Raw genomic sequence first — 27485 nt, forward strand, 5'->3', positions numbered from 1 at the left:
CGTATGCCACGGCAAACTGGCTGACACTGACGGCGGCGGTGCACAAATGCTGCACAGCTAGCGCCATTCGACGGCCAATACCGCGGTTCCTGGTGTGTCCGCTGTGCCATGCGTGTGATCATTGCTTGTACAGCCCTCTCGCAGTGTCCGGAGCAAGTATGGTGGGTCTGACACACCGGTGTCAATGTGTTCTTTTTTCCATTTCCAGGAGTGTATAATTATGTCGTTTGTTTGGTCTGATGTTCACAAGTATAGACATAATGTTTTAACTATCATCCCAAAGTTTTGAAGTTATGTAATTAATTTTTTTTTGCGGTAGCATCTGTCAGTACAGGTACACAATGAAATCCCCAACCTACAGCAGAAGACCACTAGCAGAGCCGAGAGAAAATGACGCAGCCACTGCATCACTCTGGTTTGGGACCAACAGCGGACTCCTACGACATTGCCACGTGGGATTCCATTGTGTACCTGCAGAGATATACCTGCACACAAAAACAAATAAAAAATTCCGTAGTTTAATTTTTTCGATGTGATAGTTGTAACTTTGGTCCCACCACTTACAATAATTAGGCTCTTCTCTGCTAATGGCCATTAATGTGTTCAGAATCCTACTTTAATCAAAATAATGTATGATCAAAGTAATGAAAAACACACAACGTACCATTCACCACCTTTTCCAAGTACGGCATCTGGGTCATTATAATGTCGTACGTCACATCACCGTTGTTCTTTTTCAGTAAGTCGTCAATTTCTTCTTGCACCTTCTTCTGGATATCCGGATGTCTAGCGAGCTCATACAGGCAGAAGCTTACGGTGGTGGAGGATGTTTCAAACCCTGCGAGGAAGAACACCCACGCCTGTGCTGCCACCTCCTTGGTCGTCAGCGTCTTACTTGTCTCTGTGAGGTACAAAATATGTTCGTAAACAGACTGTTACTTGTGTCATAAAACAAATCACAGATAAGATCAAAGATATTAACCATCTTCTTACATTGAATGATAGGATACTAGTTTCTGAAAAATTTCATCATGTGGGAGTAAGTAAAGGAAAGGCGTGCTTTCAAAATGTTCTTACATTATAACGAACTGTAACAGCAACAGTAATAGTAGAAACCATACCTCTAATCCTTTATACTGCTAAATTCGTAATATGGAGAAAATAGTCCTCAATCTTAAACATGATACATGACAATTTATACAGGATGTTTGAAGCAGTTGGTCCCATACTCTTAGGAGGCAGTACTGGTGTAAACTAAAACATAGCGGTGTAAATGTATGTCCGAAAGCAAATGTAGTTATGTTAACATATTGGACTTTTTACTTGTTTCAAGAAAGACGTTCATTTCTTATTTGAACCGCTCATTGCGTTTGTACTTCTCCCACTGTGATGCTAGTCCGCAGCTCATGGGCTAGTGGCTAGCGTTGCTACCTCTGCATCACAGGGTCATGTGTTCGATTCCCGCCGGGTTGGGGATTTTCTCTGTCCGGGAACGGGGTGTTTGTCTTGTCTTCATCATCATCCTCAACATTCATGACAGAGGCTAAATTGGACTGTGAATAAATTGGGACTTTGTACAGGCGCCCCACTAGCCAAACATCATCATCACTGTGATGCTAAAGTAAGTAACGACCAGAGTCTGACAATGACCGAGTACTGAAGACGAGCATTTAGTAGACATCACTGTATTTGCAGATATGGCGAGTTTGATATACAATTCTTTAATAAATTAACATAATAACTACGTGTGGTCAGGTGTAAATACTCGACTGATCATGAAATCAAATGATGTGGTTTGACTTAGCATCAGTGTTTGGGTGTGTTGCGTAAGTGACTGGATTCATGAGACCACACATATTAAGAGAGTAATTAACAAGTGCTGTTTGCACTTTTTTTGGCCGATAAATTACGCATGCTACTGGAGAACGTTTCCCTTGCAGAAGACAACGTGTGGGAGTAGGACAGTACGTTAAAGAAATGTTTAAATTGCGGAGGTCCAGTAGTAAGGACCTCCCATTCACCTGGCTTTAATCACTTATATTAATAATTTCATCTCATCTTCATCGAAGCGCATGTCGATGAAGGGGCGTCAAATAGAAAGACTTGCACGAAACATGCGAATAATACCAAACGGAATCAGCTGGCTATACGATCACTTCGCCAATCGACAACGAGCACAGCTTAGAAAAGATTGCATGCTGTTCATGTGACAAAATACGACGGCTTTGAGATGTGTTCTCAAAAGAACGTGAAACTTTGGATAGGCGCGCTGAAAGGTGGGTAAGAGAAGCTACTAAACATGTTGTAACTCTTCAGCCTTTCCCGGCGATCTAATGACATCTTGGGTTGTCAGGTGTTCTGCCGGATATCAGCGTCGTACTTGCACGATATTTCGGTCACGTAGCTCGTAACCTTCATCAGGTGCGACCTGAGATTGCTCCTCGAGTGGACCTAGTCCAGTATTTATGCCTATGGCCTTCCCCCTCCACCAACGGCTGCAGGCGCTTCCTGTGTGGTCCGCGCCCATTCCCTGCGACCTGCTGGAGCGTTGCTGCTCCGTTTTCCGTCCGCTGCGGTTCTACGTGTTCCCTCTGCGGTCCGCGCCCACCAGTCCCACTTCTGGGGGTTTCATCTACGATCTGGGGTTCCAAGCGTTCCCCCTGCGGTCCGTGCCAGCTCACCACGACCTGTTGGAGCGTTGCCGCTCCATTTTTCGTCCGCTGCGGCTCTGGATCTTCCCTCTGCGGTCCGCGCCCACCAGTCCCACTTCTGAGTGTTCCATCTTCGGTCTGGTGCGCCTGGCGGTCTGTCAGGGGCTCGTTTTTCATCTCCATGTCTCTGGTTCTTCTGTTTATGTAGTGTTGCAGCTGTCCCCGTTGCTCCTTTAACAATTCCAGAGCTGGACCCAGGCTGTGCTTAGCTGGTACCCTGTGTCACGGTTCATAAGATCGTTGGCCATTTTTATTTCTATCGACTCTCTTATAACACTGTCCCAAAATCTGGGTGTTTGTGCTAGAATCTTTGTATCCTCATACTTCATGGCATGATCTAGTTCTAGACAGTGTTCAGCAATGGCTGACTTAGTCCCCTGTCTTAATCTAGTGTGCCTCTGACGTTCTTTGCACCTGATCTCCACATTTCTTGTCGTCTGGCCAATGTAGGACATGCCACATTGACAAGGTATATTGTAAATCCCTGGTTTTCGTAACCCCAGGTCGTCTTTGACACTGCCCAGCAGTCCCCCGATCTTGTTGGATGGACAGAAAACACACTTGATATTGTGTTTACGGAGGATCCTACTGATTTTGGCAGAAATAGAGCCAGCATAGGGCAGATATGCCACCTTCTTTGCTCCATCTTGGTATTCTTCAGGAACCTGTGGTACAGTGGCTGGTTGGAGTGCCCTCTCAATTTGTCTGTCCGTGTATCCATTCTTGGAGAAAACTATTTTGAGACGTTCTATCTCTATAGGTAGATTCTCTTGGTCTGACAGGGCATGTGCTCTGTGGACCAAAGTCTTCAGAATCCCATTCTTCTGTGCAGGGTGGTGACAGCTGCTAGCCTGCAGATATAAATCAGTGTGTGTTGGTTTTCGGTACACACCATGGCCAATTGATCCATCTGCTTTCCTCTGGACTAGTACATCCAGAAATAGCAGCTGGCCATTCTTCTCCAGTTCCATGGTGAACTTGATATTAGGGTGGCATGAGTTAAGATGTTCAAGAAACTCATTGAGCCTGTCCATCCCATGTGGCCAGATCACGAAGGTGTCATCCACAAACCTAAAGAAGCATGTGGGTTTAAATGTGGCTGTCTCCAATGCCCTCTCCTCAACGCTCTCCATAAACATGTTGGCAATCACAGGGGACAGCTGGCTGCCCATAGCTACACCTTCAGTTTGCTCGTAATATTGGTTTCTGTACAGGAAATATGTGGATGTCAGTGTATGACTGAACAGGTCCAACAGAGCACCGTCAAATTTCTCTGCAATCAGTTCTAGTGAGTCCTTCAGTGGGACCCTGGTGAACAGCGATACCACATCAAAACTAACCATGATGTCCGAATCTTAGATGTGCAATTGCTTGAGGCATTGCAGGAAATCTTCAGAGTTGTGGACGTGGTGAATACATTTCCCCACATACGGAGACAGGAGACCTTTCAAGTACTTGGCTGTTTTGTACGTAGGTGCCCCAATATTACTGACAATTGGACGTAGGGGCACGCCCTCCTTGTGTATTTTGGGCAGACCATACAGTCTAGGTGGCACTGGCGCTTTTTCCCGTAGTTGTCTGATGATCTTATCGGGCATCCCTGTTTCCTCCAAGAGAGCACTAGTCTTCTTGGCCACCTTGTCCGTGGGGTCACACTCCAGAATTCTGTATGCAGGGTCCTCCAGAAGGTGGCGTACTTTCTCATCATAATCCACCTGCTGCAAGATGACAGTGGAGTTCCCTTTGTCTGCTGGCAATACCACAATGCTGTTGTCTTCCCGGAGTTTCTTGAGTGCAAGCCTCTCCTCGGTTGTGATGTTCGATTACGGCGGCCTGGCCTTGGTGAGGGCCTTGCAGGTCTCTCGGCGGGCTTCCTCTGCCACATTAGGTGGAAGTGTGGCTGCAGCTTGCTCTACTGCACTGACGAAACCTGAAATGGGTACGTTTCTAGGGGTCGTAGCAAAGTTGAGACCCTTGCTGAGTACCTTCAAGGTTGTATCATCAAGCTGTATGCCACTCAGATTCGTCACAGTGCGTGTCTCTTCCATCTGCTGTGCTTTCTTACTCATGCGGTCAAACTTCGCAGATTGGCAAGATGAGGCATTCCTTCTATTACACTCAGCTAAAGACCAGGAGGCACGGTCTACCCAATCCCAATCTTCTCTTGTTAAGGAGTCTGCCATGTACAGATGAAAGTGTAACAGATCCCTGGGCACAACATCTAACCTGTGTCGCATATCTCGAATCCTCTTCTCACCAGTGCCATGCTGGCTCTGCGTTTTATCTTGTTCGCCGCTCTGGAGTTGATATGATGTTTAATTCTGGCAAATACTGGTACCACTTCTCCATCTCGACACCTCAGCAAAAAACTGAGAGAACTCAGCATCTTCCCTTTCTTCTGCTGAAGCTTGTCCAGCTTCTTGATGTTCTGATACATCTTCTCCCCATAGAGACTTTTGATGTAACTCTTCAGGCTTTCCCGGCGATCTAATGACATCTTGGGTTGTCGGGTGTTCTACCGGATATCAGCGTCGTACTTGCACGATATTTCGGTCACGTAGCTCGTAACCTTCATCAGGTGCGACCTGAGACTGCTCCTCGAGTGGACCTGGTCCAGTATTTATGCCTATAGTCTTCCCCCTCCATCAACGGCTGCAGGCGCTTCCTGTGTGGTCCGCGCCCATTCCCTGCGACCTGCTGGAGCGTTGCTGCTCCGTTTTCCGGCCGCTGCGGTTCTAGGTGTTCCCTCTGCGGTCCGCGCCCTTCAAACCCGCTCCTGGGGGTTTCATCTACGGTCTGGGGTACCAAGCGTTCCTCCTGCGGTCCGCGCCCGCTCACCACGACCTGTTGGAGCGTTGCCGCTCCATTTTTCGTCCGCTGCGGCTCTGGATGTTTTTGACAAGGTAGATAGGAAGATACAATGGGGAATTTTACAAAGACATGGATATTGTACATCTTACATCAGGAATTAAGAACCTGTATTTAACCACAACAATAGTTCTGCAGTAGGGAAGAGAGTATCAGGTATTAGTTATAAATTAAGAAGTAAGATTAAATTACAGCCCTTCTCTGATACTTCTAGCACTATTATCGATTTCATGTGTATTTGTCTCATACAACTTCTTTGTCTGCGTACGTTTAATCTCTCTGTCGCCATTTCTTCGATGTAACATATATGAAAGTGTTTTGTTAACAATTTAAGTCGCTATAGTTAATACATGTATGTAATTTCACAAGCAATGTTCTGCAAAAATACTGGAATGTTAAAACTATTGTTGTAGAACTGATTCTTGCTTACAGAAAGTGTGTTTGCAATCATGTGAAACGTGGAGAGAAGTCTCCGTGCAAATAAAATGGCTTGGTGGGAAAGGAAAAAGTGGACTTGGCGGTCGAACTATAATGCTCCTATGTGGCACAAGTCAGTTCGTTGCTAGCATGCAAACTGTTTACACCCTGTGTGCTGAATGAGGTAAGAAGAGCAGCAGGATTAATGAATATTGTCTCAAATATGGAAGACTTTGTCTTATTCTTTACGGCATACGTTAGTTAGCTCTGAACTACAGGAGCTTTACCGACTTTGCTGCCTTTTTTAGTTGCCACAAAAGATCGCCACAGCCGTCAACTTCGTCTCAAATATTCAGTTGAGGGCTGTAAAATTGTAAGGACCAGTAATTTAGTTTCTTACCCAAATGATAATACTGTTCTGTTCAAACTTTGTGTTGAGACCTATGTTTTATCCTTAGTCATTTACCTAGGCGGAGCTGTTTTTCAAGAGCTGCAACATTTCCAAGTATCCTACTGAACTGAAAAGTAATTGCTTTCTTTAATAACGTTGAATAATTCTTACAGAGTAGTAAATTTCTTTGACATTCAGTGATTGTTTTTTTCTGAAGTACTCTGCGTGCTTTTTGTGGAAGGATAGTTGAAGTTTTACCGAAGTCTAATGACAAAGGAAATATCTAAAGTTCTGTTTGGATGTATTTCTTATTGTTACCTTAGTACAGTTTCAAAGTTATTTGCATAAAACTGTGATTCTTCAGAGTAGTTAGCGGATAGTAAACTTGAGGGGCCAACAGAATGAAAATCATTGTACAGGTTTGTAATAGTACTTATACTTTCATGTAAGTGCAGTTAAAATTGTTTTTCATACTGTGGCTTAAAGGAAGTGCTCAGCTTTAGTCTGAGTCCCTGACAGATTAGTTCCTGGGTTTCCATGCTAGTTGTTGAGTTAGTTTTGTAGTGATAATGAAGTGCATTTATGATTTTTATAACATTTGTGTGATAGAATAAGTAACTGGCTGCACTATTCGATCTATAGCAGATTCAAGAACCTCATGTTTCAGTTATTCTAGCTTGTATAAAGAAGTAAACGTTGCCTAAGAAATGAAATAACAGTAAGGATAGGTGATATGATTTTCTGGAAACAATTTCAATGAGAGTATTTTTTTCTTAATAATTAAACTGAAATAAGATCCTTATGTCGAAGTTAGTAACATTAATAATCAATTGCACGCAATGCTTGTTAACTTATAGACTTAATGTACAGAGAATAAGTGTTATTAAGACTCAAATTGTTCCCAAAACGTTTAATATTCCTTCGGCATAGTTCATGTCGAATCACTGTTAAAATGCTTGCTAAGTTGTGCTAGTGCTTATGTCCTGTTTGCAATACACAATTCCAGTATCACGTAAAGTCAATCCCAATAGTTGGCGTTTTTTATGAACAGTGCAAGTACTTAGTACAACTTTGCCAAATTAAGATGGCGACCGAATTTCAGTTTACTTCATAGCTAATAGAACCTTGGTTTGAACCCTGTTTGTTTTGCTTCTGCTTCCTTTCTATAATAAGCTACCGTGAAATAAAAACAGTCCAATACCTTTCCATTTCACAGTCATTATCAGTTCAATTTACTTTCATAGGAGTAACATTACCCTCTTATTCTCAATTTAGTGTAGCAAATTGTGTTATACACTGTTTAATACATATTATTTGTGTGGCGCCAATCGTTTGTGCCAAAGTACAGTTTCATCACAAAGCAAACTTATTAATACTCGTAAGGTGCTATCTGATGACGACCTGTCTCTTATGGATAAAAGAGAAGATGAATTACATAAGTTGAACCTATGCTGAACTGAGTATGATCTGTATATTTCCATAAACAAAACACAGGTGATGGCTTACACTCTAAGGAACCCATTAAAAGTGAAAATAAAGAATAAATAAACAGCTAATTAAACGGGTCTCTGACTTTTTCCACTGTGACTAAAATATATCATTTGTATCATTTGACGACGACAGACACATAGAAATTAAATTAAATCATTTCCCAATGATATGCAGAACCACAGGAAGAACATGAAAGAAAACAAAACTATCAAGGACACCCATCTCAAATTAAATGATTTAATGACTGTCCCTATGCTGCTTAATATAGTGGTTCATGGATAATGAGAGAGACAGAGAGAGTGGAACTCAAATTTCAAAGATCTGTAAAATGATGTTCTATACGACAATGATTTTGTGATAAACAGATCAGAGAATTTTTACAAATATATAACCTGAATGGAAAAATAGAGCTACATAAAAAGTGGGAAGATCAGCTAGATCATATGAGTGAAAGTAGCTATAGGCCAGTCGGAAAAAGAGGCATGGGAAGACTTCTCCCCCCCACCCCAAAAAAAACGAGAACAAATCCAACATAACCAGAACATGTCACGAAGTTCTGATCCTTGATGGGAAGATGAAGAGAAGAAGAAGGTACTTAGAGATGGACTTACGTTCAGCACTCTTCTTCCCAGTGATTGAGAAGCTGTCATCAACATATCCATTGTTCTTCAACTGAATCATCAACTGCATGAAGTCCTTCCTAATGACGCCAGTCTTCTCCCGATGTTTGATTGTGTCATCAACGACACGTGTAAAGTACTCTGTGATGTCCTTTGGTGTGAAGGCTATTGGCAGCAGGTTGCGCAGTTTGGGATTAGAGAATCCCAGAGCCTGAGTCAGGAAAGAACGGATAGATGGCTTAAATATGCGCCGTCCCCACTGACGGAACTCCGCCTCGGGGTTGTGCTGGCTGTCAACGTCGATGCCGAAGGCGCAGGAAGCGATGACGTCGGTGGAGTAGCGGGCAATCAGCTCGCGGACTTCCACAACGCTACCAGCAGGTGTGACGTCAGTCAGAATCCGCGCACAGTCGCGCAATATGCTGAACATGGCCCGCATTTTTCCCGACGTGAAAGTGGGCGTCAGCTTTTGGCGCAGAGACCGCCACTTGGTTCCTCCGAGAAAGAAGAGGTGCGCCGTCAGGTGGTCTGTCTCCTCGTCTACGTAGATGCCCCGGTCGGGAAAATAGTTGAAATCCTTCACTATGATCGTTTTGATCAGCTCTGGATCCCGCACAACGAGAAGAGGGTTGTTTAATGAGTAAATACCCACGACGTCTTTGCCTTCCGCTTCAAAATAAACGTCTTTCATATCTTCACCCGGACATTTCCTCATTAGCGCTGTGTTCCAGCCATTTCCCAATGGGAAAGACGGCTCCAAGTATGGCAGACCCTTCCTCTTCCAGTAGGTGTAATTGATTTTAAATGTGACGTACAGTATCGCGAAAATTGTTGACAGTAGAGCCAACATTTCAGTCACCCAAGAATCGAAGAAGATAGCCATTTCTGGTTCCTGTGGAAACAAAAAGAAGGATTAGAACATTAGTATAACTGGATTATATGCATCATAACATATTACTATTTATATGACATGCTGTATACTAAAGCAAATGAGCGGTACAACTAAGTAAAATAGGAAAGATGACTTTTAACTCTATTTCAGTGACTTTAATACTATGTTGGATTACATACATTACCTATATAAATAAAAATGTAACGTTTGTTTGTTCTGAATCGTCTCTCTCCGAAAGTTCTTGACCGACAGCTTTGACATCTTGACACAATGTTGCATTTTATACAGAAGTGTTTATGATATTTTTTTTTGTGACAGTGTGTCCCTATTATGAAATTTATGTACAGTTATGTATTAAAGGTAATACATAAAATAATTAAATAAAAAACGCAAATTATTCCAATCAAAGGTTGTTCTAAATTTCAAAGCAATTTGTCAAAAACTTTCCGAAATTTGCGATTAGAAACATCTACATTCTCTATATAAGTACAAACGTAGATGTTCGTTTCTACAAAATCTTAAATGTCCTAATGTACTTGCCCTGCAATATTGACACAACGTTGAATTTGAATGTTCAAGTGTTGTTATATTACTACTGGAATGTCATTTTGTACACACGTAATAAAAGGGAAATGTTATAAAAATATTGATGTTGGTTTGTTCAGAATCATCTCCTGTAGTTGCTAGTCGATAGTTCTGAAATTGAAACTCTACATTTAATTCTAATACAGGCGATTTTTAGATAACTAATTCTTTAAAGTATGAGTATTACTGACACATATAATATAAAAAAATATACATGTTATATGTAAAGGGAAAACATTGTTACCAAAAAACTCAAAATGTACTTTTCCGACATACTTCAAATTCTTACATATTACTGTAATAAAAAATGCCTTTTAATATACTCTATGTTATAGTGATATGTTGTTAACGAACAGATAAACTTTATTTATGGTTTACTGGTTTATGATTACAATGCTACTACAGAATCTGAATTTGCAGTTTTAATAAACACAGTTCGAGAGAGGTGCAAAGTGGATATGGAGCGAGGGGTGGTAGAAAACGAACATAGAAAATGGGAAGGAGGAGATGGACAGAGAGAGGGGTGAGAGCAGATGGAGAGTAAGAGGGAGGAGAAGATTAACAGAGAAAAGAGGAAGAGGTGATCTACTGAGAGAGGGGCAGAAAGAGGAGGCAGGAGGAGATGGAGAGAGAAGGAGGATGAAAAGAAAATTGACAGAGTTTGGGGGAGGAGATGATAGACAGCGAGCTGGAGAAGGTGGAGGAGATGGAGAAAGAAAAGAGGCGGGGGAGACCGACAGAGACATGGGAGAGAAGGGAATTAGGATCTATATAACCAATTCTCGTGAAGTTTAGAAACGTGTGCTTTCTCTTTCCGTTCTTTTCCGTTTAAGCAAACTGAGCCATAGCAAAACGTAGCCAGGTACACCTAGCTACTAATTAAAAATGTATATCACTTGTGGCTACTTTAGTGTATTGTCTACTTGGTAAACTTTCGGAATGATTATCTTTTTAAGCTGAGCCTTTCAGTATTACCTGTGACGTTCAGTTTTGTATGCAACAGCACAACATGAGAAACAAAATACTAACAAAACGAATAACAAATGTTGGGTGTCTCTCTCGCAAATTTTTATCTATTTTAAAGCTGTAAATTATTTTTGATTACGTTACAGATATTCTGGAACAATCATGAAAGACAGGTTTGGAACTCATACCGTCGAATTTCTCTCCTCTTTCGCACCAGACGTTTTTGTGAAAAGAAAACTAATAGAAATGTGTAAATGTAATACTATGAAATTGTTTCATTAATCACATGAGAATTTCTCTTGTAAGCGTTTGTAAATGAACAACTATGTTAGAAAGTAGTCACTATTAACTCAAATGTGAACGTAACTAAGACTGAAAATTAAGGAAATAGCTCTTAGCAACAACTAACTGTGGCATATAGTCAGACCATTCTGTTAAAACGTACTGAGTTATCCTTTTTCTTTCAACTAGGTTCATGTAATTTGTGATCATACACATTAAATATTTTTTACCATGCAGCGTTATTTTCGAACTGAAATATTGCTTCTAATTTCTCAACTACTTCTTCAACTTCTTTGTTGATATCACTCTTATAATACCCATTTCGATCATCTATTTATCACAGCGTTTCCCCCCTGGATCAGTTATTCCATCCTATGTAGTCCGCCCATTCTATTAAAACGTTGTGAATCATCTATTTTCTTACCACAAGGCTTACGTCATTTGTGAACTTCAGCATTGGCAATGTTTTAACTTCCACTCCTGGGCTGAAATATTACTTTTACTTCCTCAACCGTTTCTTCAACTGACTTGTCTTTGCCAGCCATTGTGGCCGAGCGGTTCTAGGCACTTCAATTCAGAACCGCTCTGCTGCTACGGTCGCAGGTTCGAATCCTGCCTCGGGTATGGATGTATGTGATATCCTTAGGTTAGTTAGGTTTGCTTAGAGCCATTTGAACCATTTTTTAACTTGTCTTTCTTGATATTCCTCATTTATTACTGCACTTTCATCTTTAATGTATTTAGCATAGCATTTTCCCATGTATCTATTGTTCCACACAATTCTCCTTAGAATTCAAAAGATATTACATCCTCTGATGTCGTTTGCTAGTTCGACAGTTACTAAGAAGTACCTTTATATTTCTTCATTCCATTTTCAATTGTGAAGTGCAAAGTTAGATATGTTTCCCTGGTACCATTACCTGTTTGCGAAGTAAGAACTTCTCAGAATTTTGCCTGAGGAAACCCTCCAAGTGTCATATATTAGTTTACTACAAGTTTCTTCACAAACGCCGCAAACATCAGCGTTACAACACCAGAGAAAAACTCTATTCTGCGTTAACTGTATTATCATATATGTTATAGATTGTTATTACAATGTTTCATGAACTTCCTATACCTCTGTATTTATATATGCCTGCGTTTTTCTCTGCTGAAAGGGAAATTGGACATTGCTCTGTTGAATGCCGTTAACCTGCTATTGTTATAATTATTATTGCGAATATTACTACGTTTACATTACGTATTCAAGTTTACGGTGAGAACGTAATGTAGCACTATTTTTCTCTTGATACGTTAATCTACTCATTAATTGCATTGCTATTGCTGCCATTCCTTTTTCTGGCGTACTATCTGTTTACACCTCACATCGCAATTGAAATATTCTCAGATCCTCGAACACGCTTTTTAGTGTTGACTGAGATAACGTCTGCATCAGCGCCAAAGAGAGCTGATCCAACTCCATTCAAAACAACACATGACTGTGCAGAACGTTTGCATTTAGGTCTACATCTACATCTACATCTACATCTCAAGCCACCTTACGGTGTGTGGCGAAGGGTGCCTCTACTACCTCTGTTTTTTTAGTCCTTGCATCTTGTTAAAGTAAGATCGACTGTCGATAAACTTCTGTGTCACCTCTGATTTTTCTGAATTTTTCGTCTTAGCCATCACGCGAGACATATACAGGGTGGTCCATTGATCGTAACCGGACCAAATATCTCAGGAAGTAAGTGTCAAACGAAAATATTACGAAGAACGAAACTTGTCTAGCTTGAAGGGGGGAACCACGTGGTGCTGTGGTTGGCGCTGCCACAGGTCAAACGGATATCAACTGTGTTTTTCTAAATAGGAAACCCCACTTTTATTACGTATTCGTGTAGTATGTAAAGAAATATGAATGTTTTAGTTGGACGACTTTTTCGCTTTGTGATAGATGGCGCCGTAATAGTCGCGAACATATGGCTCAGAGTTTTAGACGAACAGTTGGTAACAGGTAGGTTTTTTAAATTAAAATACAGAACATAGGTACTTTTGAAGATTTTTTTTCAGTCGTTCCAATGTGATACGTGTACCTTTGTGAGCTTATCATTTCTGAGAACGCATGCTGTTACAGCGTGATAACCTGTAAATACCATATTCATGTAATAAATGCTGAAAATGATGTTCGTCAACCTCAGTGCATTTGGCAATACGTGTAACGACATTCCTCTCAACAGAGCTTTCCGCAATGTTCGAACATGCTTTGACAATGCTCTGACGCATGTTGTCAGGCGTTGTCGGTGGATCACGATAGCAAATATCCTTCAAGTTTTCGCACAGAAAGAAACCCGGGGACGTCAGATCCGGTGAACGTGCGGGCCATGGTGCTTCGACGACCAATCCATCTGTCATGAAATATGCTATTCAATACCGCTTCAACCTCATGCGAGCTATGTGCCGGACATCCACCATGTTGGAAGTACATCGCCGTTCTGTCATGTAGTGAAACATCTTGTAGTAACATCGGTAGAACATAACGTAAGAAATCAGTATACATTGCACCATTTACATTGCCATCGATAAAATGGGGGACAATTATCCTTCCTCCAATAATGGCGCACCATACATTAACCCGCCAAAGTCGCTGATGTTTCACTTGTCGCAACCATCGTGGGTTTTCCGTTGCCCAATAGCGCATATTATGCCGGTTTACGTTACCGCTGTTGGTGAATGACGCTTCGTCGCTAAATAGAACGCGTTCAAAAAATCTGCTATCGTCCCGTGATTTCTCTTGTGCCCAGTGGCAGAACTGTACACGACGTTCAAAGTCGTCGCCATGCAATTCCTGGTGCATAGAAATATGGTACGGGAGAAATCGATGTTGGTGTAGCATTCTCAACACCGACGCTTTTGAGATTCCCGCTTCTCGCGTAGTTTGTCTACTACTGATATGCGGATTAGCCGCGACAGCAGCTAAAACACCTACTTGGGCATCATCAGTTATTGCAGGTTATGGTTGTGTTTCACATGTGGCTGAACACTTCCTGTTTTCTCAAATAACGTAACTATCCGGCGAACGGTCAGCACACTTGGATGATGTCGTCCAGGATACCGAGCAGCATACATAGCACACGCTCTTTGGGCATTTTGATCACAATAGCTTTATATCAACACGATATCGACCTTTCCCGCAATTGGTAAACAGTCCGTTTTAACACGGGTAATGTATCACGAAGCAAATACCGTCCGCACTGGCAGAATGTCACGTGATACCACGTGCTTGTACGTTTGTGACTATTACAGCGCCATTTATGGCAGCGCCATCTAGCGGGCCAACCATAGCGCCATTCGGTTTCCCCCTTCAAGCTAGACAAGTTCGTTCTTCGTAGTTTTTTCGTTTGATGCTTATTTCGTGAGATATTTGACCCCGTCACTATCAATGCACCACCCTGTATATGAGGAAGTAGTATGTTGTCCAATGTCCACTCTCCGAATATCAACAGTAATCTACTCCATAATACACAACGCCTCTCTTGTAGAGACTGCCACTGGAGATTGTTGAGGATCTGCTAAACAACTTCATGCTTACTAATCCTTTACATGACGAAACGTGGCACTCTTCATTAGATCTACTGCACATCTTCTGTAAGTCTCTTTCGCAAAAAGGATGCCAAAATGATGAAAAATACGCAGTAACCAAGCAACAATTCTTCTCTTGCACCTGGCCTTTTACTAGTCAGAAATAACAGTTTGTAGGTGTATAGGTTTTTCCATAATAATCTTTCAGTTAAATCGTGTTTGAGAAGACAGAAGGGGCTACACATACATAAGACTTGAAGGTTCTGTTTTCAGCTAGTCGAAGTTCGTAGACCAAATGATTTTTACCTAAACGCTACATTTATAATTGTAATGATAGAAAAAGGCCAAAACAGTCATTTGAAACCCCGTAAAAACACAAAAAATATGTGCGTAAGAAAACTGGACACAATCCACAAGATAATTAGCGACACGAAAAGAATATAAAATTGTGTGTCTAGCCTTACATCTGATCAACGTCTGCTGCCTCTAATTCCAGTAAAAATGTTCCTACAAACAGAGCGTAAGAAAATACCTTAGTGTGAACGCTGTTCTGCCCCACACGATTTCTGTTCGGAAGTTTAATGGAAGCGATCACACGATTGTGACCCTCGTTCTAACTGCTTGCTACGCGTTCTGTGGCTCATGATCGTGTCATTCCTCGCAAAGAGAAACAGAGTATGTACTGCTGTGGTAACCTGGACGTGTACGGAAACTATGCGAGATGGAAGCGCCAAGCTTTTGCAAGTGTCTTTTGAGCCGCGGGAAAGTACGACAGCATCACATGAGTTTTCCAATTCACTTGAGTGTAAATATAAGGCTAAAATTCTCTTAAAATACGCACCTGAGTATTTATTTCACTGAGAATATTGCTTGGCTGCCGCTTATATATATATATGAGAGAGAGAGAGAGAGAGAGAGAGAGAGAGAGAGAGAGAGAGAGAGAGAGTTTTTGCAGAGGATATTAACTTGGGAGACAATTTGGCTGTCTCTATTTGACGTGAAATTGCGCTAATAAAATTTTAACAAAGGAATTAAACAGATTGACGTGATAAAACGGATGAAAACTTGAACTTTATATACTCTGTGACTCGCAATGTAGAATTTATCAACAAACAGATAAATCTGTGAGAGGAAAAGCTGTAGCTGTTAGAAAATATTAGCCTAACTAGAAAATGGTCTATACGCAGAGTGCACTGCAGTTTCATTATGTACCCTTTTAATTAATTGATTGTGTGGTGATGAAGTTATTCTACTTCAAATATAATTCGAAGACATACAATCATCAGTTTATGATCCTGAGCAAAGCAGTAGCGATATTTTATACGAAATTTATAGGAATTACAATTATAGCCCACTGTTACCACATCTGACACCTTAGTCGAATTTTGATTAGCTGTTGTGTGTTTCTACAAATCAGACACGTGATACCAATTAACAAGAGCATTTGCTGTGCGAAATTAACTACAATTTATTAAGTAACATGAAAAATAACGAACATAATCTTGAGAACGTTCACTAGGCCTGTTCGAACTGCGTCTGTTGATTTAATACCTGCACCGCAAACCATCCAAGATGTATCTATAGAAGTTTAATCGACTGCTTTATTGCCCTCACGGAGTGTATGTGAGTACTGATAATCTCAGAGTATTCCCGGCTGGATATAGGTGAATTAGCAGTAAAAAGGAAAACAATGTAAGTGCTTATTCTTGCAGCATAAATTTTCTGCGAGCGTATATGTTATACAACTTTCAAAACTGAATGTGCTCTTATTTTTTTCACATATTTATAAAGCTGATTAACAATACGTAAACAACATCGTATCGAACGTGATAGACGGATGTTTTTAGTGCAGCAAAATTGAAATAAGTAGATAAATCTGAAAAAATTAAGCGAATTAATAACTCGTAATGACTAACGAGCCGAGTCGGTCATTTGCAAACACAGTCACACGATTAATACTCGATATTCCTCGCAATAACAAGGTGGCGGTTGTGGCAGTATAGTAATGACATAGGAAATTTATGTCGACAGTGTAAGTAAATAAATTGTAGCGTATTCAAAAACACTTGTAAGTAGGCTGTTTAAGTTTTTATGTTGGTAACGCCACGTAGCGCTCTGTATGAAAATCTGTGCAGTGTGCTGTGTGCAGTCTGTGGCTGGTTTGCATTGTCGGAATTTTTGCTATTGTAGTGCTGGGCGTAGCGTTGCAGTTGAAAGTGAGCCGCCAGCAGTGGTGGATGTGGGGAGAGAGATGGCAGAATTCTGAGAGCGGACGATCTGGACGTGTGTCCATCAGAAAGAGTAAATTTGTCATACTGTGTATCAAGACTTTTGAATATTATTGAAGAAAATACATTGTTTGTCCTGTATCAAAATCTTTCATTTGCTAACTAGTTAGTGCCTTAAGTAGTTAGAATCTGTTATTCAGCTGGCAGTATTGGCGCTCACAGTATTGCAGTAGTTCGAGTAATAAAGATTTTTGTGAGGTAGGTAATTCATGAGAGGTATAGGTTATTGTCAGTCAGGGCCATTCTTTTGTAGGGATTATTGAAAGTCCGATTGCGTTGCACTAAAAATGTTGTGTGTCAGTTTAGTGTTGAACAGAATAAGTAAAGAGAGGAACGTCTGAGTAGGTTCAGTTCTGCTCAGCTGTTTGAAAATCAAATAACATAAGAGGTTTATCAGCACAGTAATTCATAATTTTTTCTGAGGGGAGGTTACACAGTAAGCGAATTTGCATACATCCCTCCGATGAAAAACAAGTAGATGAGCCCTGGGCAAAGCTTACTGTCGATCTTCACAATGACGAAATGTTCTAGCACTAATGCAAAATTTCTCGAGTTGTTTCTGAAGAACAACGGTGGCTATAAGCTACAAACGGAAACGCAGAGATCCGGCAATACATTCGGAGTTCCATCCAACTGCAAATATTATCTTGTTTCCAGTTTGAATAAAATGCTATACCCAATAGGTAGTCGTACAGTGAACACAGGAATGCTTTACATGACAGTTTCCACCATTCTTGCAGCTTGTCAGTTCGCAAAAGCATTATTTATGCGGAAGAAAAACATGGTGTTACTCAGGACCTACACTTCGAAATTAAAAAAAAAAACAACTTTCAGAATACGTGCCTTAAATATCGCCATACCACCAGAACTAAATTGCGTCCCGTGCATTCGCTTTCCATTACTAGGAGTATCTCAGCGGCAGTTCTCACCAACAGATAAGAAAAATATTTACATGCTATTAATTTGATGAAACGCGACGTTTTATGAGAAATTTCAATGTTTTTATGATGGAACACTGTAGTTTCGAATCTTACTCACTAACTGACAATACGAATATATAGTTTAAGCGATGCTCCGATTCTAATTAGATGTTATCGTAATGGAAGTACATGTATGCGTGTGTCTATTACAAGCGAAAGAAAATTGGGGAGCGTGCAAACGGGTGGCTCGCAGAAGAAAAGACTATAACTGTGATGCCAGAGTAGGCCAATACTTACCTGTTGCCGACCCAGCTGCTGTTGTGGAACACTGTGATATGGATTCTGCACGCAGCTTATTATATACAGCTCAGGGATCAAGTTTTGCAAGTCACTCGCCTCACGTGACTAAGCACGAGATATAGAAGATACTCTTTCCTCAGCAGCATTTAAAAGCCTCACAGTTGTGTTCAGTACACGTTCTGCGAAAGCAAACACCTCTGCCGCCGGTTCGCCACTGTTACACACGTTACTGAACAGCTTTGCGAGGTCCATTTGGATGCCTCCTGTGATCCCACACATCCACATCTGAACTCCTCAAGCTACGGTACGGGCTATTGGGAGGGTACATGGTTTACTAGCACCATCTTCTCCTCTCCTGTTCTCTTCGTAGATGAAGCACGAGAATACAAAAATCGTGGGTGCTACACGTAATTCGCTCGATTTTCCTTAATATCTATCACAAAGCAAGACTGTGACTTACTCATAAGACCCGAGTGGCCTTTCGTAGGACTTCGTTAGAAGAGGTAATTGGTAGAAGGAGGGCATTCAGACATTCGCCTAGCAACTAGAGGAAACTAATCAAAAATCTTTGTCAAAACCGGGCATTAACTTTTGAAAACAATTTTTTTTCTTAGTTTTTCTTTTTTTACTATTACAATTCTCCACCACAGGAGTGGAGTGGTCTGTTCGAGATTAAATAATCATGATTTTATTCAGCCACTTATTATCAAACAAGCTGATATTGCTTCAGATGGAGAATAGCAATTGAGAATAAATGGGAAGAGCTAATCATTCCAGCATACACCTCACAACCAAGTGAAACCTCCCAAAAACCGTGATTGGAGCTGGAGGATTGGAACTACGGGTGGCCAGAGATAACTGATAAAAATAATTGGTTACTGAGAAGTAGCAATTACTGTTACGATCGCTCATCTGATTTTACCGGTTATTTTAATAACTACCAATAGTGATTCGTAACATTTTATTTACCGAAGTGCGCTTCATTTAAGATCTGACCACGTATAAATTAACCATCTGTAAGGTATAGTATGGCTAATGGAAATAATTGTCTGACTGCACTCCACCTGTTTATCGAAGTGTGTAATTCGGTTTCTGATAACTGTGTAGAGTGATCACAACGAATTCGTGTGACTGTGGATGGAACCGTCAGTACATGAGTATCAGTGAGTTTCTGTGACAGTTGTAACTGTTAGATAGCGTGCCGTCTGTGGAAAACAACAGTCAGTTGATGAGTAATTCTCTAAGTTATTTTTCTGTGGCTGTTATTTATTGCTCACTGTTCTTTTTCTCTGGGAGTCACGGAATACCGCTACTGTTAATAATTGTGTCGGTCGTAGCAGACGCTAATATTTCTAGAAGCCAGAGTTAAACAAGTATATTCGTACTACAACGGAAATAACCAACGCCAGTCAGGGGACGAAGTTGATTTCAAATTAACTTACAATTAGATATGGCGGGTACGTTGTTTTCCTGTCTGTCTTATGTTTGGTACATACTAATTTTGAAATACACTACTGGTCATTAAAATCGCTACAGCAAGAAGAAATGCACATGATAAACGGGTATTCGTTGGACAACTATATTATACTAGAAGTGACATGTGATTACATTTTCACGCAATTTGGATGCATAGATCCTGAGAAACCAGTACCCAGAACAACCACCTCTGGCCGTAATAACGGCCTTGATACGCCTGGGTATTGAGTCAAACAGAGCTTGGATAGCGTGTACATGTACAGCTGCCCATGCAACTTCACCACGATACCATAGTTCACCAATAGAAGTGACTGGCGTATTGTGACGAGCCAGTCGCTCGGCCACCATTGACCAGACTTTTCAATTGGTGAGAGATATGGAGAACGTGCTGGCCAGGGCACCAATGGCACCCCATCACGCCGGGTGATACGCCAGTATGGCGATGATGAATACACGCTTGCAATGTGCGTTCACCGCGATGTCGCCAAACACGGATGCGACCATCATGATGCTGTAAACAGAACCTGGATTCATCCGAAAAAATGACGTTTTGCCATTCGTACACTCAGGTTCGTCGTTGAGTACACCATCGCAGGCGCTCCTGTCTGTGATGCAGCGTCAAGGGTAACCGCAGCCATGGTCTCCGAGCTGATAGTCCATGCTGCTGCAAACGTCGTCGAACTGTTCGTGCAGATGGTTGTTGTCTTGCAAACGTCCCCAAATGTTGACTCAGGGATCGAGACGTCGCTGCACGATCCGTTACAGCCTTGCGGATAAGATGCCTGTCATCTCAACTGCTAGAGATGCGAGGCCATTGGGATCCAGCAAGGCGTTCCGCATACCCTCCTGAACCCATCGAGTCCATATTCTGCTAACAGTCTTTGGATCTCGACCAACGCGAGCAGCAATGTCGCGATACGATAAACCGCAATCGCGATAGGCTACAATCCGACCTTTATCAAAATCGGAAACGTGATGGTACGCATTTCTCCTCCTTACACGAGGCATCACAACAACGTTTCACCAGGCAAAGCCGGTCAACTGCTGTTTGTGTATGAGAAATCGATTGGAAACTTTCCTCATGTCAGCACATTGTAGGTGTCGCCACCGGCGTCAACCTTGTGTGAATGCCCTGAAAAGCTAATCATTTGCATATCACAGCATCTTCTTCCTATCGGTTAAATTTCGCGTCTGTAGCACATCACCTTGGTGGTGTAGCAATTTTGATGGCCAGTGGTGAAAATTCTCAGTGACCTAGGGGCTTGAAACTGCCAATACGGCTCAGAAGCCGATGACGATGGAATATTAACTCCCATTCTTGTCTGGTGTGTGGCAGAGAGTAGTTTCTGTACCGCTGCTATTTCATCCTTTACCGGTTACAGTCGTGAATATTTCGCAGCAAGAACGATATCCGGTAAGTCTCCGTGTGACATAGAATCTCTCTGACTTTTGCCTTCACGGTCTTTTCGCGAAGCGGCATATACATTATGGAAAACAATATATTCGTTGACGTAGATGAAAAGAAACTGAAATAAACCTGAAATCTATGTAATGTCTCTATTGTGATCTTGTCAAAGTGTTTGAAATCGATAGAAAAGTTTCACAAGCACAAGATTAAGAAACAGAAAATAATTGTTTAAATAAAAGACTTGTTAATAGAACAAGTTTTCAAAAAAAGATTACAAAGTATAAAGTTATTTCTCCTAGCCTCATACGTATTCACTCCTGAAAATATGTGATTGTGAATTTTGGTAATTTCCAAGACTGGTTGCCTATCAAAGTCGAGGGGTCCAAACGATACATATCGAAAGCTCTATCGTAAATCGATCATGTGATTCTGGTGCCGGCGTTATGATCAATTATTTTTGATCGTCATTTTTATGTGTTTTCCGTCGTTCCCTTAGTTGCTCTAAATTACATACCTCCGCGAATTGTTTGTGAGTTGCTAGGGAAACCCAGACAATTTATGTCGTTAGTGAGTGGGATGTCTGGTGTTCATGACGTTTCCTTGGCGGATTCTCTCACATGAAAACATATAATTCCATGCTTATCCAGCGTAGAAAACTGTTAGACTTTTCTGTCGCAAATATGGAGTAGTACCGGACGAGGAAAGGAGGTACTGTGTAGAGAGTGGTGATGCGAAGTGTGTAAAACTTCGTAAGAACAGTTTCGATGCTGAAATACCGTTACGACTTCATTGTGGACAGTGTGGAAAACGAATGAGTATCAGGAATAATACATGGTTCGACTCTTCCAAATTATCCACACACACCAGCGTAATGGACTTTCACATGACGACGGCGAATAAGGTAACTCGTCTCCTTAGTAACTGCAAGTATTTTTGTAACGATCTTCTTTTGTCGTTGCTGTAATGATCACCGTAAACATACTCATAACGCCCGCCACTAGAGTCGCATGATCAGTTTCCGATCGCGCATTCGATATGTATCATTGGACCCCGCGACTTTGGTAGGCAAACATTCTTGGAAATTACCAAAATAATCCTGAAAATTTGAATTTTTAATACTTGAATACTTGTAAAATTAAAAAATACGTAGTGCACACGTAATAGATAACTCACGCACGAATAGTTCGCCTACGTAACTAACAGTTTTAGTGTACTGCAAATGATATTAACCGTTGTGTGATTTTTCTCAACGAGAGTTAGTCTCTACGCTCCTTACTGTTATCAGTTGCATGTGCCCCACATTTTCGTGTTAAATCTTGCAGGTCTTGTCAGAGAAATTAAAGCGTATATACGCTCAATCATCGTGTACGTTACACATTTTTACGTAAGTTGGAGAATACGTTCACAAGGCTAAGATATAACTTAATGTCGTTTATCTCTCGTTGTCAATCAACGGTTCTCTTTTAGAGAGAATTAGCGTGTTCTCTAATAAATGCTTCTTGGTTTGTCGTTTAGGAACAAAATGAGAAGCTATCAAATTCTCAATAACCTTCCTATTGTTTCTCAATAAATAACTATTGCCTAGGACGACCGTTCAATTTAATGTAGACTGCACATTCAATGCATCCAACGAGATTTCCGGAATTTACTATATTGCGACACTCACGTCAACGTCACGAAATGAACCGCAACCAAATATTGCTAAGTCATTATTCCTCAGTGCCCACGTACACCTATCCAACCAGAATAATACAGCGCAACGCGATCATCCCGTAGTGCGCGCTTTGATCATATACCACAAAATAATTAAACGACTTCGCGTTAACCAGTCTCCTCACATACACTATCCAACGTAAAATCTCACAGAAATATTGAAACTCGGTTAACCTATACCATTGCGTGGCTATTAGGCAGCACAGCGGACCATTAATAACAAATAGACGGAACTACTCTCACACTTCAATAAATCGGAGGTTTGCTGTACCTGGAGAGTCTACACTCTACCAAAATCGGCTAAATAATCATTTTCTACACAAGCAGATAACCTTGTCAAAACATCTTTGAGCACACTTAAGCTCCGTGTCCTACGTATGAGACGATCTTATCATGCCCTTGAGATAATCTATCTCGAGGCTAACTGCTCGGACAGTATTCAGATACACTGTAATTCCAAAAGGACAAGCCAGGAACCGTTGTCTGCGGACAAACTTGTCACGCTAATTCTCTTTTTAACAACAAGTATTTCTTCTTTGCAGTCGCCGGCAAACGTTCGTAGTGGCCAGCTGCACTGTAGTTTTTATATTTGCCGCACGCCGCAGTTCAGCAGTTGACTGGCCGCAGCAAACTCGCTGCCTATTTTTTACACGACGCAGCTTTTCTCGACCATCAACTGTCACATATCTACAACATTTTATCACAAAAATACAAGAAAGCTACTATACAAACAACTTAACCCATTAAGCCCCAAATTAATTTTTTTAAATTTTTTATTCCTTAATTATAATGTAGATAGTGTATGACCCACAATAAGTACAAAAATACCCAAAAAGTATTTATACATGCTGATACAATGGCCGTCCTCAAAACAGGACACTGGGATCTAACAGTATCGTGTAGCATACTAAACTGTACTCTAGTCTCAGCTATTTATTTCTTGTGCAATGGTACAAACAACTTAACACACAGAGTTACACGGCATTTAACACGATATGTTTTTGGTTTCCTGTTGCATTTAGCTCTTACACATCTTCTTTGCGTGCTTCTGTTGTCAATCATATGACCAATTGCATCAAACCTGCTGTCTGGTATCACTCTCAACTGACTTGATGGGTATTCTATTGGACGTCCAATATTCGTTCTTCCTATCTCCAATTTCAGGTATGTAACTGTAACAGCACGTCTGAAATCCAGTAAATCCTGTGCATTTTTCCCATGTACTAGTCTGTAGAAGAGTCAGGCATTTACGAGGGCCATTTCCAGCAAGTAATAGGACCCAGTACCATTTTTCCCTCTAATTACCTTCGCATATTTTCCAACTAACCAGTGATGGTGGTCAACACCTCCCATGTACGCGTTTTACGACTTCAAAACGGCAGGTTGTCGCACTTGTGTCTTCTTACTTGCTTGTCTACTGTACCGCGTAGCTGCTCCCAAAGGTTCAACTTGGTCAAAATTTGTACCAATTGTATCGCATCTGTTGTCGTGCCATCGAACAAATAAGGCTTCACCATTCCTGTCGAACTGGTAGTCATAGTTTCCTCGAACTGTTTTTTTCAGTTCGTTGCTGCTCAGTTGCTGCTAGATTCTCTCTGACATTCCCAGTTGCTCGAAAACCAAAATTTCTCAGATGAATCAGAAGATCTCTACTAGAGAAGAAATTGTCAAAGTACAGACAATGATTCTCGGATTTCTCAATGCAGTCCAACATGTTTAGGACTACTCTTGATCCCAAACCAGGTCATCCCTTGCAGTATCTTCTGGATCCTTTCCACAGTATAAATCAAATTTGAAACAGTAGCCACTTGCTCCACAAAGAAACCACAACTTATAGCCAAATCTAATAGGCTTGCCTCGGATAAACTGCCCATCTGGAACTATTATTTACTAATGGGTAAGATATTCATAAATATACTTACATAATATACTGTAAATTTCAAAGTAACTTCATATCCTGTAATTTATATATAAAAGAGGGGTCGTTACTTACCTCAGCAACAAAATCTGGTAAAATTAACAGGTTATAAAAAGAAAATACATCTGCAGTAGCAGAGTTTCATATTGGAACGTGCAGCAATACAAATAACTGAAATGATAACACCAAGTCCCAGTGTCCTATTTCGAGTACACCAAATTTTATAACAATGGAAAACAATGAATATGACTCCAATTGAGCTAACAATGTAATTAGTTTAAAAAAAGGCACGTTGTTGACTATAAATAATCGCAAAAAGATCTTTGCCACATATTACAAAAAAATTACTAAATTGTCAATAACGAAAAGTGTGCCTTAATATTCAATAATCAATTAATGGTAGGATTTATTGCTTTTAATTTCCTCTAAGCATAAATTTGTTATAAAAAGCATCAAAAAATGACGTAGAACAATAATAGATGCAAATTAATAATTTATTGTGTATTTATAAATAAATACGTGCTCCGTCCTCAAAATAGGACACTGGCACTTAATGGGTTAACAAATTCTTCATTCTCCTAGACCATAAAAATCGATAATACGTTGACGCGATACGTGCAAGTGATGAGTTTTTTTTTCTGGCTGAAGACCGTTTGGCGCATTACTAAAGCAAGTAAAAAAATTATTTAATATAATTACTTTTTATTTAGAACACAATTACATTGAACTTGTTGCCCCAGAAGTAGTTGCTACACCTTTTTTTCGTAAGATTTCACCTTTTTCAGCAAGTCTTTTTTCCCTTTTACGTATTTACAAAACTCCACGCAAGTCAGCCTGTAGTTAAATTGGCACTGCAAGACTGATTCCGCAGTGCCTGGCAGCAGCCCATTTCCTTCATCACTGGGACGGCATCAGCGAAACTACTCTTTCCACAGTGGCGTTATGAGCGGGAATAGGAAACAAAGGTACTAGCATAAATTTAGCAATCAGCATTTGAGTTCAGAATTATCGGTTTCCTTAAGAGAGTAAATCGAACTTTCTTTAATGACGTGTTTAGACTTCCATACTTGCGAGTCATGCTTGGTTTCTCAAAAGCTCGTCAGATACATATGTTCATGAAAACAATTGTCGCCTGTAATTTTCACTGCATTTTAGTCAACTATATAACAGTGCTTACAATCAGATTCGATCTGGGCTTTCAGAAAGCTTCATCCAACCAAATACTTGATATTTATTTTAAAAAACAGCCATTTTTCTTAGTAATCAAATGCTATGTTACACAAAGCCATTGTCTTTTCCTCAAATTTCGAAATAAAATTAATTATTTCTTGGTTAGGCTTCGCATTCAAGTTCAGATTCATCTTGCCTTGCATGCTAGTAACGCTGGCAGTCTTCCTGTCACTCAGACATCTTTGAGTTTCGATTAATTTATTTCTTATTTCCACTATCGAGACCTTATTCTTCTCAATACTTATTATATTTTGTTTGACTGCAGAAAGATGACGTAAATTTCACTGATCGGACTACTGAAAAAAATTGAAATTATTTTAGGTGGCCGGCCTCAGCGTAAGAAAAATTGTTTTCATGGAATCCAAAGCCTAAGAATTCTCTCAGCTTCGTGTATTAATGACAGCCGTCTTATTTTTGAGTGATATAGAAGACTCTGATGACCGACATCAACGTATACGCAGAGCTCTTTCAGCTTCACTGTCTTACCGTGTACACTGGAAAATATTTAAATATTTTAATGACTATTATTTCAATGTCGAGAGTTAATACTCCAGCAGCAGTTGATATAGTATTGTGGAGAATATGGACAGGACAGTTAATTCCTTCTATGTTTTTTCCTCTTCTTTAATTTGGTGAAAAACATTCCGCTGGCCGCGTCGATTAAACCCTACCCAGTTGGAATTAGTATTGTCTCCATAAAAAGCGATTAGTTTACAAAATTTAATTTGCAATTGTGATGAAGTGTCTAGACGAAACTTTGCAGTTGTCTCCGATTTTTCGTTTTTCAGCGAATCGGCCTTTAAAAGGTTTTGTAGGATTCCGTCTGTTTGAGTATAGTATTGAACAGCTAAAGGAAACATCTTTTCAGCCTCGTGGTTCGATGCGTAGGTGCATATGCCAGAAAAAGTAAACTTATTGGAATTGTTTTATACATTTCGACACTAAGTATATTGCGGGAGAATTTTTTATCGCCTTACCTTTGGTCCTGGCTGTTGACTGCTTTGGCGTCAGTATACATTGCGAGATTTAGTTTTACGGTACAGTCAAGAGAACTGAGGCATTGGTGATGCTCTACAAGATTATAAGTGCTATTAGTTCTGTAGCACCAACGAGCAATTCTTCCTGGCTATCTTCTTTCATCATGACTGCAGAAACAGGCTTTGATTCTTCGTAGAAGTGTGGTGTCTCGCATCTGCGTTATCTCCATGAAGTACTGAGATGAAACAGCTACAAATGTCACACAACGCTTCCTAATCCGTACGTCTATTCTTGATCAAAGACCAATTTTTTGTGTAATTATCCGAAATGTGACAGTTTCTCTTTCCATCCTTAGGCATTTTTGTAAGATGTGATAAGTTTTTTAGACGGTAAACAGTCGACAATAACACTGTAGTCATCGAAGTACACGTCACTATACGCTTCACGTCATATACAACCGCAGTAAACACTTC

At 40.6% G+C, this 27485-nt stretch overlaps 1 protein-coding gene across 1 annotated transcript in view; it reads right to left on the reverse strand.

The window, feature by feature from the left end:
* LOC126273350 (cytochrome P450 6k1-like) overlaps window positions 1–24239 on the reverse strand; it is a 32217-nt gene extending 7978 nt beyond the window's left edge. The window contains exons 1-4 of the mRNA XM_049976898.1: window positions 24192–24239; window positions 18287–18394; window positions 8490–9390; window positions 665–901 (exon numbers count right to left, since the gene is read on the reverse strand). Coding sequence (XP_049832855.1) covers window positions 665–901; window positions 8490–9390; window positions 18287–18394; window positions 24192–24239 — 1294 coding nt within the window. The remainder of the gene's footprint in view (window positions 1–664; window positions 902–8489; window positions 9391–18286; window positions 18395–24191) is intronic.
* Between the last annotated feature and the right edge of the window lie 3246 nt (window positions 24240–27485).

Source organism: Schistocerca gregaria, chromosome 5 (genome assembly GCF_023897955.1).
Source record: "Schistocerca gregaria isolate iqSchGreg1 chromosome 5, iqSchGreg1.2, whole genome shotgun sequence".
Lineage (NCBI taxonomy): Eukaryota > Metazoa > Arthropoda > Insecta > Orthoptera > Acrididae > Schistocerca > Schistocerca gregaria.